The sequence below is a fragment of the Ictalurus punctatus genome, chromosome 1 (assembly GCF_001660625.3).
Source record: "Ictalurus punctatus breed USDA103 chromosome 1, Coco_2.0, whole genome shotgun sequence".
NCBI lineage: Eukaryota > Metazoa > Chordata > Actinopteri > Siluriformes > Ictaluridae > Ictalurus > Ictalurus punctatus.
In genome coordinates, this window is record NC_030416.2 from 27,414,068 (window position 1) to 27,430,897 (window position 16,830).

At 38.3% G+C, this 16,830-nt stretch overlaps 1 protein-coding gene across 2 annotated transcripts in view; it reads left to right on the forward strand.

Moving 5' to 3' along the window:
* The first annotated feature begins 4,475 nt into the window (after positions 1 to 4,475).
* The window catches only part of acvr2ba (activin A receptor type 2Ba), a 76,107-nt gene continuing 63,752 nt past the window's right edge, over positions 4,476 to 16,830 (forward strand). Inside the window, exon 1 of one of the 2 annotated variants that reach the window (XM_017478963.3) lies at positions 4,476 to 4,974. In XM_017478963.3, coding sequence (XP_017334452.1) covers positions 4,923 to 4,974 — 52 coding nt within the window. In that variant the 5' untranslated portion in view covers positions 4,476 to 4,922. The other variant, XM_017478976.2, reaches the window with a different exon arrangement.

A 16,830-nucleotide genomic window follows, 5' to 3' on the forward strand; every position in this document is an offset into this window, starting at 1 on the left:
ATATTACACACTGGGTTATATATCTAGTTCACAATAATGACCTGATCAGGGCTTCCACCAACGCATCACAGCACAAAGATCAAGAACACTCTATTCAAGTTAGGATGATCATCAAATTCAAATTTTGACTGATCAAAGACATAAAAAAAAAAACATTGAAAAAAAAAGTCACCATTAACTCTCCATCTCTCTACTAAATGTAGTCACAACTTTGGGCTTTGACTTCTAGACTGTAGTTCCCCATTCACTACTATTCAAACGAGGACCTGATTTGAATAGTACTAATGTACAGTGCTATCTATTGGACTGAACTCATCTACCACTCAATAGTATGTTCCCAGGTGCTCCATTTACTTTTATTTATTTCTTTTTTAATATGGAAATATGGCCCTATGATGCTACTTATCAGTAGAGTACTCTAGTTTATGTTGTATAGTTTATAATTGATCCTGATATCACCTGTGTTATGCCTACTTTCTATGCATGCATTGTACTTTGTGCTATATTTGCATCTCTATGGCTCAACTTTGGTATGATTCCTGCATACTGATGACAATTAATATCTTTTAAGAATTTCACTTATATATGACAACCACTGAGTTGAGCTTGGAGCAACGCCCTTAACCTTTGACTGCTAAGCTCATATATTGGATAAAAGTTTCAAATGAGTCAATGTAAATTTAACATCTATAAATGTCTATGGAGAGAGAGAGAGAGAGAGAGAGAGAGAGAGAGAGAGAGAGAGAGAGAGAGATGTTATTCTCTATAGCGCAGGTAAGATAATATGTTAATTGTAAGGGTGCCAATCATTTTGTTCAGTGTTCTGTAAGGGGGAAAAAAATCACTATTAATTTGTATTCACACTTGTATTTGAAACAACAGAAAAGAAAAGTAGGTTTAAATACAAAAAAACATTGTCCCTGTGTCCTTGTGTAATTTTTATAATGAGAGTGAGTCAAATGAAAACCTTAGTTTGTTTTATTTCACACTATTTATTGCAAATAGTAGAAGGGGGCTATTGGACAAGAAGTACATTTTTACTCTTGCAACCACAAATTGCATATACCGTTGCTCTCATTTATGTCCCTTATACCCTTGTATTACCTTTTGCTCAATTTCATGAAGAGTTTTCTTCATATGTCCAGCACAAATCATATGCAACGTTTCATACAATAGTACCAAAGACTTTCATCGACACACACAACCACTAGAGTATTTCTCTTTGATCCTACATCAGCTATATCTTCCATTACCCCAGTCTTTCTTAATGAAACCAAAAATTTGTTCAAGCCTGTGGTGCTGAAAGCAGTGCTACAGGAGCAATATTACTTGGAGTGATGTGCATGTGAAATTGTCATATAAGGCTATCAGGTTCCCATCATCACAAGGCCAGTGGTACATGCTGTGTAGAAAAGTGCACACTATTTCACTATTTCTCTCATACACAGTCTCCAGTGTTTACCAATCCCCAGTTCTCAGCTCTGAGGTCTATGATCAATGTTGCCATCATTTTTCTCTGTCTAAAAGCAACTGAAACTGGAACTGCAGCCAAAAAAACAACAACAACAACATATCTGTCCGACTGTTAGCTTTTTTTTTTTTTTTTTTTAAATCAAGTTGACTATTTAATGGCTTTATTCAAGTTGTCATATATTTTTATTTGGCTAAGTACTCTTTGGCAGACCTACTTAACAGATTTTGTGTTTGGACCAGGCACACAAGCGTTCATTATTTACTCTTAGGGAGGCAGCACCGGTTTGAAATGGTTACTCTAATGTTGCTGCTGTCATAGTGAGGAATAACCAGGAGCCTCAGTCCAAGCCATTACTGAGAAAAGCGATTAATGTTGTTGTTTTTTTTTTTGGCATATAGCTTAGATATACAGTATAAGAAACCATATCTATATACCATTAAAGTTGTGAACACTTTTACTCCCATAAAATTGCTTAACCCCCCCCCACCACCACCACCACCACTGTGAGCCAACGACTGCCAAAAGAGAAGCATTTGTTTTGAGCTTGGCTGTAAAAATAATTGCAGTGTGTTAGTTACACTAGTGCCATATGTTGAGGTTATTCTTAAATCAACTTTTATTACATTAAACCTCTATGGACAACCTGTTCTTCTCAGAAACTAATAAAAATTATGCTAAGCATAATGCATTTAAAATTCTTTTTTTTCTTTCAGATTATGGGATTTCATCTTATTTGCATTAATCTTCATTTTTATTTATAACTTCTTCCTTATTTATTTCTCAAGCATAGGTGTAACAGTTGAATCAATATGCAACTAACATTATAATCTATAGAGGCTATTCTACTGGTGTTATTAATTTCTTGTTAGCGTGCCTTATGATGAATGTACTAGATATTTGTAAAATGAACACTTTACACAAACCACTATACTCCTGCTCATTTATCTTACAATATTTAAATAATAAAAAAAAGAAGACAAAAACGTCAACTGCAAATACTACCACTACTGTTACTGTTATCGGATGTTTAACAGAATTACATTAGAACTCCTCAGTGAAATTAGTTTTTCAAAGTATTCTTTCTGGTCATTTGTTAAAACATTGTTTTGCTTTGCATTACTACTATGATTTGGATTTACTACTGCTACTCCTGCTGATAACAATAATAGTTTGGCAGTGCAGCAGAGACGATTTGATCCTGAGTATGATCCTGAGCTCGACTTACAGTCAGTGTGGAGTTTTGCATGTTCTCCCTGTGTCCACATGCCAGTAGGTGGATTGGCCATGCTAAAGTGCCCCTAGGTGTAAATGACTGTGTGAATGTATTTCCGCCTCACATCCTGGGTTCCTGATGTACTCTCTGGATCCAACGTGACCCTGAACAGAATAAAGTGCTTACTCAATATGAAAGAAAGAATATATTGGATGTTTAACAGAATTGCATGTTCATTTATATGACTAAATTACACGACTTTATCGTTTTGATTTACAAACGCAAAACCTCCAGAATTGTGGACAAACCCATTCACCCCTCTCATGGACTTTTCACCTTCGTACCATCTGGCAGAAGGTACCGGAGCATATGTGCCAGCACCACCCCAGGACTTCTTCTCTGAGACAGTGAGAATACTCAACACACTGCCGCCTCTCAGAACTCACCTGGACTAATCAAAACCTCCCAGCAGCTACCAGTGTACATCTATCACTGCATACCTGCACTTATAATGCTGCTATTGGACACTTTTATTATTATGACTCTTTTACTGCTGCTACTACAATCGATTTCTGCTATCACAGTCAATAGTTCACCGACAGTTTTTGCACAAGCTTTTCAACTCAGCATTGTTTTGTTATCCTGTCTAGTTGATGTGCACTGTCCTGTGTATTTATTGTATTCTCACACTGTGTTTACTTTATGTAGTCCTATGTATTGTGCCACTGTACAGGATTTCATTGAGGTATTTTGGGGGATTGTTGCAGCCAAAAATGCTCGATTTTGCTGTGGCTTTTTTTCTTCTTCAAAATTTGTGATGCAATTTGCCAAGATGTTTGTGCTTTTTTTTTTGTTGAGGAAAACTACTTGAATTGTTTTGCCTAGTCTTTCACAGTTTGGTTCGTTGGTAAAATGAGACCTTTTAGCTGTACTCCTGTTTGACACACTGTGGCTTAGTGGTTAGCATGTTTGCCTCACATCTCCAGGGTTGGGGGTTCAATCCCTGTCTCTTTCCTGTGTACATGGAGTTCCCATGTTCTCTCTGCACTTCTGGTGTTTCCTCCAGCTTCCTCCCCTACTCCAAACACATGCACTGTTATTTAATGTGATGAATTTTCATGTTTTGTACAGCACCTTGGATGAACTGCTAGTATAATAATAACAAAATTGCCTTGACTTGACTAGGCTGACTGGCATCTCGAAATTGTGTGTGCCCTGTGATGAGAAGGGTTGGCACTCTGTCCAGGGTGTCCCCGGTCTTGTGCCCTGACTCCCCTGGGATACCCTCCCATATTATTACTACTACTAGAACAATAATATTAAGCATAACGAACAAATAACATGAAAATATTATAACAAAAAAACCCAACAACCCATAACTAACAATTTTACACTCCTCTCCTTTTATCCATCTCTCCACTGATGGCTTAAATATTATTTGGGAATAACTGGACACGTCCAGGCTTAATGGTGGGCTGCACTGGAGGGCGTTTAACAGGCTTTGCATGCACGCAGTGAGGATATAAAGGCACTCTGTATATAATCGAGCTGCACGAGTATATGCGCTATAGTCTGTTCTCTCTGCGGGCTCTTACTCTTTCATTGCATCTCTCTCTCTCTCTCTCTCTCTCACACACACACACACACACACACACACACACACACTATCTATCCCCCTCTTTTCCCCCCACTCCGCTTTGTATTGGAACATACGGGTCTTTCCCGCTGGCTCGGCGCCGCTCCGCTCTCCCCGCAGCAGAAGCCATTTTGGACTCAGTTCAGTTTCTCCGCATGTCAGTACGGGACCGTGTCCGTCAGCACGGGCGAGAAAGAAACGGAGTAACCGAGCGGAGAGGCTTAGCACGCGCGTCGCTTGTTTCTTTTCTTTTCTTCGTTTTCTAACAATAGAGTCGTGTTTCCGTAAAGTGCTTTGCGTGTGTGTGTGTGTGTGTGTGTGTTTCGTGCGCGGGAATCGCGCGTGTTCCCCGCCTATGGATGTGTCCGTGTTCTGAAGTTAACCGCGAGCTCGTGCGCTGCTGTTTTGTTGGGCTCGCGCGCTCGCGCACTCTGCCCCGGTGTGCAGGCAGGAAGGCAGGCCGCTTTGGGCTGTGTGTTTCTTTGTATTAGTGTGTCTGTGTGTGTTTTTCGCCCTCTGGTCAGTGTTTAAATGTTCCTAACGGAGGGGGGGATTAAAAAGGGCAAAATCCGCTGCGCTGCTTTTTCAATAAGAGGAATATGATCGCTTCCTGGCTGACTTTTGCACTTCTTTTGGGAACTTTTGGTGCAGGTAAGGCATGCTTTTTTTTTTCTTTTCCTTCCTCCTCTCTACACACTTTATTTGATCTGTTTGCACACATGAATGCACACTGGTTACAAACCAGTGAAGTAGAACATAGTTAAATGTTCTCGAGGATACGAGGTCTGTCTGTGTGACATGGGCCAGGGTGGATGGCTGCACTGGATATGCACCAAGTTTCGATTATTTTCAGTAAGTTTTATTGCGTGCCCTTGTTCTATAACCCCTTTATGTCGCTGTCGGTTTCTAATAATGTTATGAGTTTGATGAAGCGTGACACAGAGCGGATCAATGAGTTGCTCAATCTGGTCTCTGCAGAGTGTGATAAAGTAAATGAGCCTGTATGCTTAGGGTTCACTGTGTGTGTGTGTGTGTGTGTGTGTGTGTGTGTGTGTGTGTGTGTGTGGGATTAGGTTAACAATAAATCGTGCTTCCTATTACTGACCATGTGGACTCATGCTTCTTTCTTTCTTTCATTTTTTAACTGAACTGAAAATTCCCAAACTTGCTGCTTTTGGGACCTTCTCATTCAGTCTCCTGTATTATTATTATTATTATTATTATTATTATTATTATTATAAATTGCAGCACGCGCGACTTGGAGCATTGAAACATGAATATCTCATCGTCCACAGTCACTTTGTACTATTTATTTTAGAAACCGAGCCTATCCAAGTTTTTTTGTTTTGTTTTGTTGCATGCACGAGTAAAATAAGTCGTGCATGAGTAAAAATAAAATCTCCCTTCTTCATGTGCACGTGAAAGCAAAATGGGTTGTGCATGACCTTTTATCTCTGCTGAATGTCCACTGGAGTTTAGTGTTGTAGTAAAATGTGTGTTTACCTCTTTCAGTGCTGACTGTTTGTTTTGCTGTGCAATTTCTCTCTTGTTTTAGCCACTGTGTGTGTGTGTGTGTGTGTGCGCGTGCGTGCGCGCGCGCGCGCGTGTGTGTGTGTTCTTACAGAAATAGTAGAGTCCAGTCTTAATCCTTACATCTGCGTTTAGTATCATAATGAAAGCTTCTTCTTAGTAGTGATCGAAGATCATGACTATATTCCAAACCGCATGCTGTTGTGCTGAATAATATTTATCAAAGTAGTATAATGAAGTATGTTTTGGATGGATTTCCTGCGTACAGATTTCTATCTCAGTGTTGCCAGAGATTGAATCTGAGAAGCACGGCTACTGCTAATGTAGAGCCGGTTTAGGTTTTAGTCTGGTCTTTGTGTTTTCTTACCACATGGACCAACAGATATCGTGAGTAGTCATTACATAATAGGTTTTGGGTTTGTTTGCACACTATCTGTTTCTTTAAATTGAACACACTGATTACTCCATTACATGCAATGACACTTGGGAATATCCTGTATTAGTTGGATATTCTTTGTTTTGGAAGCCAGTATGTTATAATGCTGCACTTGTGGTCTTGAAGGAGAAGACCTTGGATAGAAAGCCTTGCAGGTATACATGTCCATTTATTTATTTATTTATTTATTTATTTATTTATTTATTTATTTATTTATTTATTTATAATTTAAAAAAAAAGAAGAAGTGGTGAGGCAAAATGGTGTCCAATTGAAAGTATTTTTACTGAAAGTGGGATATATTTAGGAAAAGATACTTTAGTTCAACTCAAGACTTTTCAACTCGAGAAAGTAATTTTCACGAGGAGCAAAACTCTTAGCTTTGGAGAGGAATGATCTGCGGTTTATTTTTTTTCAAGGACTTTCTAAGTGCTTGAGTGAAGTCATTTCGCGTTGTGCAAAGGTGGGAAAAAAAATCACACAGTATTGCCTCGTTTTACTGACACTTTTTCAGTAGACATAATATGAAAGGGCAAATCTGTAGAATGTGACCTGGATCATAGATAAGCTTGTGTGGGAATATTTATAAGTGTAGATCTTTAAATTATTCATGTTCTTATAGCACAAAATACTAGGCATTGAAGTGGCCAAACGTACCATCAAATCAGTTTTCATTTTATTTTCGTGTGTGTGTGTGTAATATATGATATATATGAATAGGCACTTTGTGTCCCTTAGCAAGCTTTCAACTAATTTTCATTGACCTAGCTCGAAAAAGGCCAGCTTTCCTTTTCAAGTTGTGAAATAAAAAAGTTTACAGTGTATACGTTCTACTTAAACGCTATTTCTGTGTGATTCACCTGTGACATTCTCCAGTGGTGTTGAGATTGATAGGGATAAATTTACACACTTAAAATCTGTATCCTGTGTTTATATGTGTTTCTGTAAAGCTGCTTTGTGACATTGTCTATTGTAAAAGAGCCATACAAATGAAATTGAATTGAATTGATTGTTAAATGGCGAACTACTGATATTGTGAGGAAGGCCAGTGGGTGCATGGTAGCAGTGCAAGGAGTGGGATGATAACAACAAATCCCACTGGTGTGTCCTCGCTCGTTTTCAGATCATTGATGCTGGAATTGTAAATGATTTTGCATTGCTGTGAGGGGCCCATAAAACTTGATGTTTTGGCTGCTGCCTGCATTGTGTAATGGGCTTTGCTGACTGCATTCCAAGGCTCCCTGGCTAAAGGGAAGGGGGTTGGGGTGTGTGTGTGTGCCTTTTAAACACAAGTCCCTTGCAGGAAACAAAGGAGGCCTCTTTGCCTGGCCAGCCTTTATGGTTACGACTCTGCCTTTGCTGCTATTGTCAGTGTTGGTCTCTCATTATACATAGACCAGAGGCTCGTTTAGCCTTAAGTTGTGTGTTACAGCAGTGTGTCAGCATAGGGAATATCCAGCCATTTTGTGAGTCTGTGTGGCAGAGAGAGAAAGAGTGAGTGGCTATGATTGTGTGTATATTCCATGGTAGTATAGGTGGGTGCGCATCATGTTTTTATTATGTACATTTTATATATGTATATTACCAACGGAGCATGAAAGAGCATATGCAAGGTCACGAAAAACAAATCCCAGCCAACCCCGTGCCATTTCGACGCGTGTATATGTTTGTGCACTGTGTGTGTGTGTTTTTTTTTTTCTTTTTTTTTTTTCCAGAGGCTCGGCCACATGGTGGAGGGGACGTGGGGGTGGTGGGGAAGGGAGGTACGCGGAGGATACAAAATGAGCTGAAACGGCCATCATTTAGCTGAGATCACCAGAGAAATAAAATGGGAGAGCACATCATGTCGCTGGCTTATTTCCAGCATTATAGCTTTATTTGTTTGATTTGGTCTGTCATGGAGAGATCCTGTGGTACATGGTTGAATTGAGGGGGAGGGGATTGAGAGAGAGGAGGGGGGTTAGAGAGGGAGCTAGGATCATAGGGGGACACTGAGTGAGATGGGGGATGGGTAGCTTCAAGGATTTAAAGAGACGGTACATAAATTGTCTTATGCTGTAGTGCAGTATGCAGAAACGCATTGCATTATACTTGACAGTGACCGTTTTAGAGCGTGACAAATGTTTTATTTATTTATTTATTTATTTTTTTTACACAAAAGGAGCAGTGTGTAAGAAATGTTTTTACAACCATTTTTAAATTGAAGCATTATGGCATAGTACAAAGGTTATGCAACAAGGGTCTGATGTGGTTTACTTCATCGACTGAGCTGTAAGCACCTTGTATAAACAGCCTGTGATAAGCAATAAGCTTTACTCTTCCAGCATCTAGTGTAGGAGTTGCGCAGTAGGTTATACTGCTTAATACCACGTTTAAGTTGTTAGTAGATGTTGGTCTTTTAAATACTTGGAAAACAGGGGCCGTTTAACATATTATAGCAATATGCAGGGATAAAATCATAATATAGCTTTTTGTCCTTATCATACATGGATTATTTGACATTTTTAATGAAAGATGTTAGTGTCATGGTTTTATGTTTAGTATGATGTGATTACCTCACTGCTGACTTTTTCAAAATACTGACTAAAATACATTTCTGTCTATTATCTGCTTCTTTTTTTTTTTAACTCAATCATATTCCTTACTTCAGTGGTTCTTATGCCTTTTGTGTCTTGCAACAACCCTAACCCTATTACAACCCTATCGCTCTGGATGTCCCCTAAATCATACTTTGTTTACAACAACCCTCGTTTCCTTGATGTCTGGACTGCACTGAAACCCTTTGGCTGTAAAATCTGCTACTGCTGTAAACGCCTTATGTTGCTACCTCTACTGCAAGTTCTAGCTTGTTTCTAACTTTATCATACATAATGGCTTTCAAAAGCAAGAAGAATATGACGTTGCTGATAAGAACTAAAGTCCTTCCAGGATTTCATGATTTTGCAATCACAGAACTGAACGCGAAATCAAGCAAACTCCGCAGTATTCGGAGGAGCTTGCGATTTTTCAAAATTAACAGATTTTCCACAGATTTGGACCAAGATGGGTCATGTGACGTCATCATCACGCGCATTCAGCCAAAGCCCCCTGCATCAAACATGAGGACAGCTAAAAGGTCTCATCTACCAACAAACATCATGTGCAAAACAATTTAGTGCAATTTGAAGTAGTTTTCTGCAGAGAAAGCACCAAAAAAAAAAAAAAACTCTGCAAGCTGCATCGCAAATTTTGAAAAAAGCCACAGCAAAATCAAGCATTTTTGGCTGCAACAATCACAAATAATAAAACTAAACCCTCTGCAATATCTTGTAGGGACTGTCTAAACAAAATAAATGTAATTGTGCACTGTACTCTGCCACGTGCCACCTGTCCTCACAGTCACGCTCTTTTTCAGCTTATAATGACCACGTGAACAATACTGACAGGATAAGAGATTTTCTGGAGTTGTTTTCAAAATTAAGAAAAGAAGAACAGTTACGGATTTTGATGTTTGTGTTTCCTTTTTTTTTTTTTTTGGTCATATACACAAATATGCACAAAGAGACTTTTGCGCAAAATTTCATCATAAAATTTTCCTTTAATTTAACCCACCAGCTTGTGTATTTTAAAATGGTTGATTGATACTGTTCTACTGTGATCTTTTTAGACTGGGTTATCATACTGTGAACATTTTCAAACCGTAACACTCCTAGTCACATGAGCAATGGATATGATTTGATATTAAGTTCTTTATCTCAGGGAAAAAAAATCCACAAAAATGAATTTAAATTCTTTTAAAATTCAATTCAAATAATAAAAAAAAAATGAATGAATCCACAAAAAATTAATTATACAAATATTAATTTTTAACCTTGTCTTTTGTTTTTGAACCTTTTTGTGCCACTAGGGGAATCAATATTAAACTAATAAAGTGCTAAAAAGCTCATGTTTTATGTTAATTGCTGGAAAACATACATAAAGTTTAAATATGCTTGCTAACGAAAGATGTTCTGCTCAAACATGACATTCATATGCTCTTTGGTGGAACCATTTCCAGATTTTAATCAGGCACATTATTAATGACCTCATTTTAGTGGCTAAATGTTTAGAATGATTAATCAGGCATTTATCAAGCAAAGAACTGTTTAATTCATCAAGTTACTGCAATCTGATGATCTCTCATTAAGATATGACCCCCCCCCCCCTTTTTTTTTTCTTCATGCGACCACTGTATAAAGTTCTCCAGGCCTGTCTCTTTCACCTCGACACCAATCTTTTAAAAGCGGACCGGATATGACGAGCAGAGGCAGATCGGATTATTGACTGCATCTATCCCAGTTAGTTTTATGATATGGTATTTTCTATGTTTTGTGGTATAATCTTGCCTTTAAAGATTTTTTTTTTTGCATGCACAAGGTTAAAACCTATGAAGTAAAGACTAAAAAACAAGGTTTCAGTACGTTTTCGTAAGGCTGTGTGAAAATTCATAGTCTAGCTGATTTGCTAAATTCCATCCTAGAGATACTTTGCATTGTGGTGTAAAAGCCTTCTTGGTACAGGGAAAGCTCATATGGTGCAGATGTGTTTTCATTGCTTGTTTTGGCAGAAGCTCCACTTGAATAAAAGCAAAAGAGTTTCTTGGAATTATCTATTATACTATACTATTTATTTTTAAAGAACTGAATCGTAGGGTTTGTTCATACTCTTCATAGCCCAACAAGAGAATAGGTGGCATTACATTTGAAATGTGAGCAAATTCGTGCTTAAAATTCAAATATCTGTGGAGATTTTGAATATAATTTGAAAAATATTGTAAAATAATTTAAACTACTGACGTTTCAGTTCAGTTTTGTCCATGTTGCTCATTACACATTTGGTCAAACCTTTCCTATCCCATTTGAAATAGTCCTTTAAGAGCATGAAGAGGCTGGAATGTAATAAATATTCCTAACACACAAACCAGCTGTGCCTTTCATTATTCAACAACACACTGGAGCCATGTTGTTCTATAACTGTGACTGATTGAGAGTTGAGCATCTTGAGTAAAAGCTGAGACAAAACTTTTCAACCAAGAGACATTTGTACAGTCGAGATCATGTGTGTGTGTGTGTATATATATATATATATATATATATATATATATATATATATATATATATATATATACGCACACACACACATACACCTTGCAGAATCTGCAAAATGATTTCCCCCCCCTGTAGTACTGCCCTTCAGAAGCTACATAAGATATTCATATGTTTCCCAGAAGACAAAATAATATGCAATGATCATCCTGTTTAAAATTTTACCCGCCCTCGTGCCGGCTCTTAATGGATCGTGTTGCCTTCTTGATCTTCAGTGAACGTTTGCACCTTTTGTAATAGTTGTGTACGAGACCCTCAGTTGTCCTCAGTGTGAAAAGATGGATCTCAGCATCATATAGCAACTGTTCGAAAGGGGTCAAATATACAGAATATGCTGGAAAAGTAAAGAATGTGCAGAACCTGGAGGATTTTTCTGAAGAACAGTGAGCAGCTTAACTGCTCAGGACAAACAAGAGACTCATGAACAACTCTCACAAAACATAAACACAGTCGTTGATCATCCAGGTACGGGCACACAGTATTAATAATCAAGCGTATGTAAAGTTTTCAACTGGTTCATTTGTGTAAATTCAGTTATTATTGTCTTGAGACTGCAGCTAACATAATGGATTAAAATATTACAAGTTACTTATCTAGTTAATAAGGGAGGGTTATTAATACAGGTTAATAAAGGAGACACATTAGTTCATAAGGAAAGGAAATTTTTTCAAGCCATAGTAGATGGCTATTAAGCTATTATTTAAGTCTGGTATTATCCTTATTTTATTTCTTTTTTTCATTCCCTTTTTTCTCCTTAATATCCAATCCAGCATTTTCTACTCATCTCACATCAGAGCCACCTCTTCTTGTATATATTTGTTTTCAGGTGCTTATTATGTGGAATGAAATAACCGCTACTTAAAAGCAGTTTTTAAGAGAGCTGACCGAACCCTCAAAACACCTCTTTGTTTACTATTTCATGCTTTGAGATCCCGATCCATTATGTTAAGCAGGCATTGCACTGAGATGCACTGGTCTGTTTATGTAGAACAGACAGGCCAAAATCCAAAGTAATGTGGAACCCATGTGTAATTTATTTCATGGCTTCCATCATAATTAGTTGCAGATCCTTCAAAACCCTCAAAACCCACATACCAAGTATGGCCTAATTTGATAAGTGGAGACGAAAATACTTGCATTCCAACAAAATGTCCCTGCGGCTTGCCTGGAATACCACACATCACTTTCAGTTAGCTTGAGTCGTTTGAGGTCTTGAGTAAACTGTGCCTGTAGGATAAACTATGTTACCTGCACAGGACGTGAAATGACTAAGATTCAAGTGACCAATGTTCTTGGCAAAGGAACTAAATGCAAAAGACTTGCTTAGAAATCTAAACCACCGCTATATCAACAGACTTGGATTTGAGAACGGATCCAGTTTGTAAGTGGGCATGGAGTATCAGGTTTTTGTGGCTGATGCAGTGTGAGGGGCTTAACCAATTGGCCTGCACTAATTGCTTGAACCATACTCGCACTAATGATCTGCTGATGGCTTTTTTAAACAGAGTGGACTTTTGCCAAGGAAACTCTTGAGTTTTACCCATTTCTGTGATGAACATATTATCTGAAGTGCTGAGGCAAAGAACAAAACATCACTGAAGTTTCCGTATAAAGGCTGATCACACCAGCCACTTTTAATGAATTCGACATTAGTCCAGAAAGGTTTTTTTCATCTTTTTCTTTTTTCTTTTTTTTTTTTTTTTAAGAGCTGCAACAACTAATCGATAAAATTGATGATAATCGATTATGAAAGTCATTATCAACGAATCTCATTATTGATTAATTGGTCTGCACCGGGCACGTATACTCCTTGTTGCTTCTGTTCCGAAAACATGCATCGGAGAGCACAGACCAAAGTTATGACCCAAATTACATACTGTACGCTTGCACTATGTACTCTACCATCTAGTGAATGAATTTTATAAGGGTGGTATCGTCTCAAATGGAACTAGGGCTGCAAGTAACGGTTATTTTCATAATCAGTTCATTGGCTGATTTATTTTTTTCGATTAATCGGATTTAAAAAAAAAAAGCTTCCAATGCCATTTTTCCTTTTATTAAAAATCCACAAACCGTTACAAATATAAACTTCAGGCTAAAAATTTACATTAACACAATTGTTTGTCCAGGTGTGTGTGTGTATGTGTATGTGTGTATGTATATATGTGTATGTGTGTGTGTGTGTGTGTATATATATATATATATATATATATATATATATATATATATATATATATATATATATATATATATATATATATATATATATATTAGTCTGCACGTGGCATTGCAGTGATTTACTCACTACGTTACTTCTGTTCACAAAACATGCTTCAGAGAGTAAGTACTAAAGTTTTGTCCCAAATGAAGCACTATACACTTACACTATGCACTCTGCACTACCATCTAGTGTGTGGATTTTAGAAAAGTAATAGCATCTAAAATATATCACTAGCGCTTTTTTTTTTTCTTTTTACACTAACCCGAAGTATAAGCCACGATGGCGCATGACGTCATGTGCATGCTAGCATTAGCAAACACCCAGAGTCACCGATAATGACTTTCTTCAGTTTACTTTCTGTCAGCGAAAGGTATAGTATAGAAAGGTATAATACTTTTATTCTATTTCTATACTAGTATAGAAAGGTATAATACTTTTATTCTATTTCTATACTAGTATAGAAAGGTATAATACTTTTATTCTATTTCTATACTAGTATAGAAAGGTATAATACTTTTATTCCCAACATGACCTCAGTCTCCATCAGACGGAGGCAAAATCGTCATGTGACTGAGGAAGAAAGTCCTCTAAAGCAAGGGAGCATTTTATATTAAACACCATGGAGATCAAACAGTGCTTCACGAGCACAAAGTTATGTTTATATCTAAAAAACTCCACCATGTGTAAGGGGTTGGGGAAACTAGTGCAAGCTGCTTAAGAGGTTTAGTTTAATTCCAGTTTATTGCCATTATATGGTGTATTGCAATGCGCGCTTGCAGTGTAAAGTCTGTCGTTTATTATAACGGGAGTGATCTATTAGTAACGAGGCCGCGTTGCTGATCGTGCGCAGTGTAGAGATGCTGATACAGAGTGGGAGCGCGAGTAAGATCTGTAATATCTAATTAAAACACCATGATCAAAAGTGATTCCTAAAGGCAGTTTATTATTTTTTATGGATGCACAAAAAGCACCGACTTAAACTACAGTCCTAAATTAATAATATATATTCTGGTGTGTGTGTGTGTGTGTGTGTGTGTGTGTGTGTGTGTGTGTGTTGGGTTCTTTTCTTTTTCGGACAAACAGTAGTGTAAAGTTTTAATCTGAAGTTTATATTTGTAACGCTCAGTTTGTGGATTTTATTTTATAACAACAAAAAAAAAGGTACCGAAAGCTTGGCCCGCCCCATCCGAGTAATCGATTAACCGGAAAAATAATCGTCCGACTAATCGATTACGAAAATAATTGTTAGTTTCAGCCCGAAAAAAAGTGTGTGTGAAAATTATTTTCTTCAGTTTACTGTTTGTCAGCGTTCCCTTTTATGCCCAACCTGACCTTAGTCACCATCAGACAGAGATCTAATCGTGAAGTGACGACGGAAAAGTGTGCAACCTCCAAGTCCTCTAAAGCAGTGGAGCATTGTGTATGAAATGCCTTGAAGATCAAGCTTTACAAAGAGGAGCTTGTGCAGCACGGACACATGACAGTGATGCACGAGCGCAAGCTGTGTTTATATCCAAAATGCTACACTGCGTGCACGGGATTGGGGAAACTGGTGCAAGTTGCTTCAAAGGTTTAGTTTGATTCAACTTTGTCATTACATGCTGTATTTGTGTGATAATGTAAAGTCTGTAGTTTATTATGACGGAAGTGATCTATTTGTAACGAGAGCACGTTGCTCCTCAGTCACAATGTAGATGCGGTGATAAGTAAGATTTGAAATGTCTAATTAAAACTGTACGATCAAAGTGAAAAGAAGTAAAACAATATGCCTAAAGGCAGTGAGTAACAGAAACCATAAGCTGCAGTGAAAGGGAGATTTTATTAATGTAGGGCTGTAGTTTATCAATGCTTTTTTGTGCATCCATAATAATAATAAAAAAATGCATACACACACTATATATATTATGTATGTATGTATGTGTGTATATATACAGTAGCTCACAAAATTGAGTACACCCCTCACATTTTTGTAAATATTTGATTATATCTTTTAATGTGTCAACACCGAAGAAATGACACTTTGCTACAATGTAAAGTAGTGAGTGTTCAGCTTGTGTAACAGTGTAAATTTTCTGTCCCCTCAAAATAACTCAACACATAGCCATTAATGTCTAAACCGCTGACAACAAAAGTGAGTACACTCCTAAGTGAAAATGTCCAAATTGGGCCCAATTAGCCATTTTCCCTCCCCGGTGTCATGTGACTTGTTAGTGTTACAAGGTCTCAGGTGTGAATGGGGAGCAGGTGTGTTAAATTTGGTGTCATCGCTCTCACACTCCCTCATACTGGTCACTGGAAGTTCAACATGGCACCTCATAGCAAAGGACTCTCTGAGGATCTGAAAAAGAATTGTTGCTCTACATAAAGATGCCTAGGCTATAAGAAGATTGCCAAGACCCTGACACTGAGCTGCAGCACGGTGGTCAAGACCATACAGCGGTTTAACAGGACAGGTTCCACTCAGGACAGGCCTCGCCATGGTCGACCAAAGAAGTTGAGTGCATGTGCTCAGCATCATATCCAGAGGTTGTCTTTGGGAAATAAACATATGAGTGCTGCCAGCATTGCTGCAGAGGTTGAAGGGGTGGGGGGTCAGCCTGTCAGTGCTCAGACCATACGCTGCACTCTGCATCAAATTGGTCTGCATGGCTGTCGTTCCAGAAGGAAGCCTCTTCTGAAGATGATGCACAAGAAAGCCCGCAAACAGTTTTCTGAAGACAGGCAGACTAAGGACATGGATTACTGGAACCATGTCCTGTGGTCCGATGAGACCCAGATAAACTTATTTGTTTCAGATGGTGTCAAGCGTGTGAGGCGGCAACCAGGTGAGGAGTACAAAGACAAGTGTGTCTTGCCTACAGTTAAGCATGGTGGTGGGAGTGTCATGGTCTGGGGCTGCATGAGTGCTGCTGGCACTGGGGAGATACAGTTCATTGTGGGAACCATGAATGCCAACATGTACTGTGACCAACTGAAGCAGAGCATGATCCCCTCCCTTCAGAGACTGGGCCGCAGGGCAGTATTCCAGCATGATAACGACCCCAAACACACTAAAGAAGCTGAGGGTGAAGGTGATGGACTGGCCAAGCATCTCTCCAGACCTAAACCCTATTGAGCATCTGTGGGGCATCCTCAAACGGAAGGTGGAGGAGCACAAGGTCTCTAACATCCACCAGCTCCGTGATGTCGTCATGGAGGA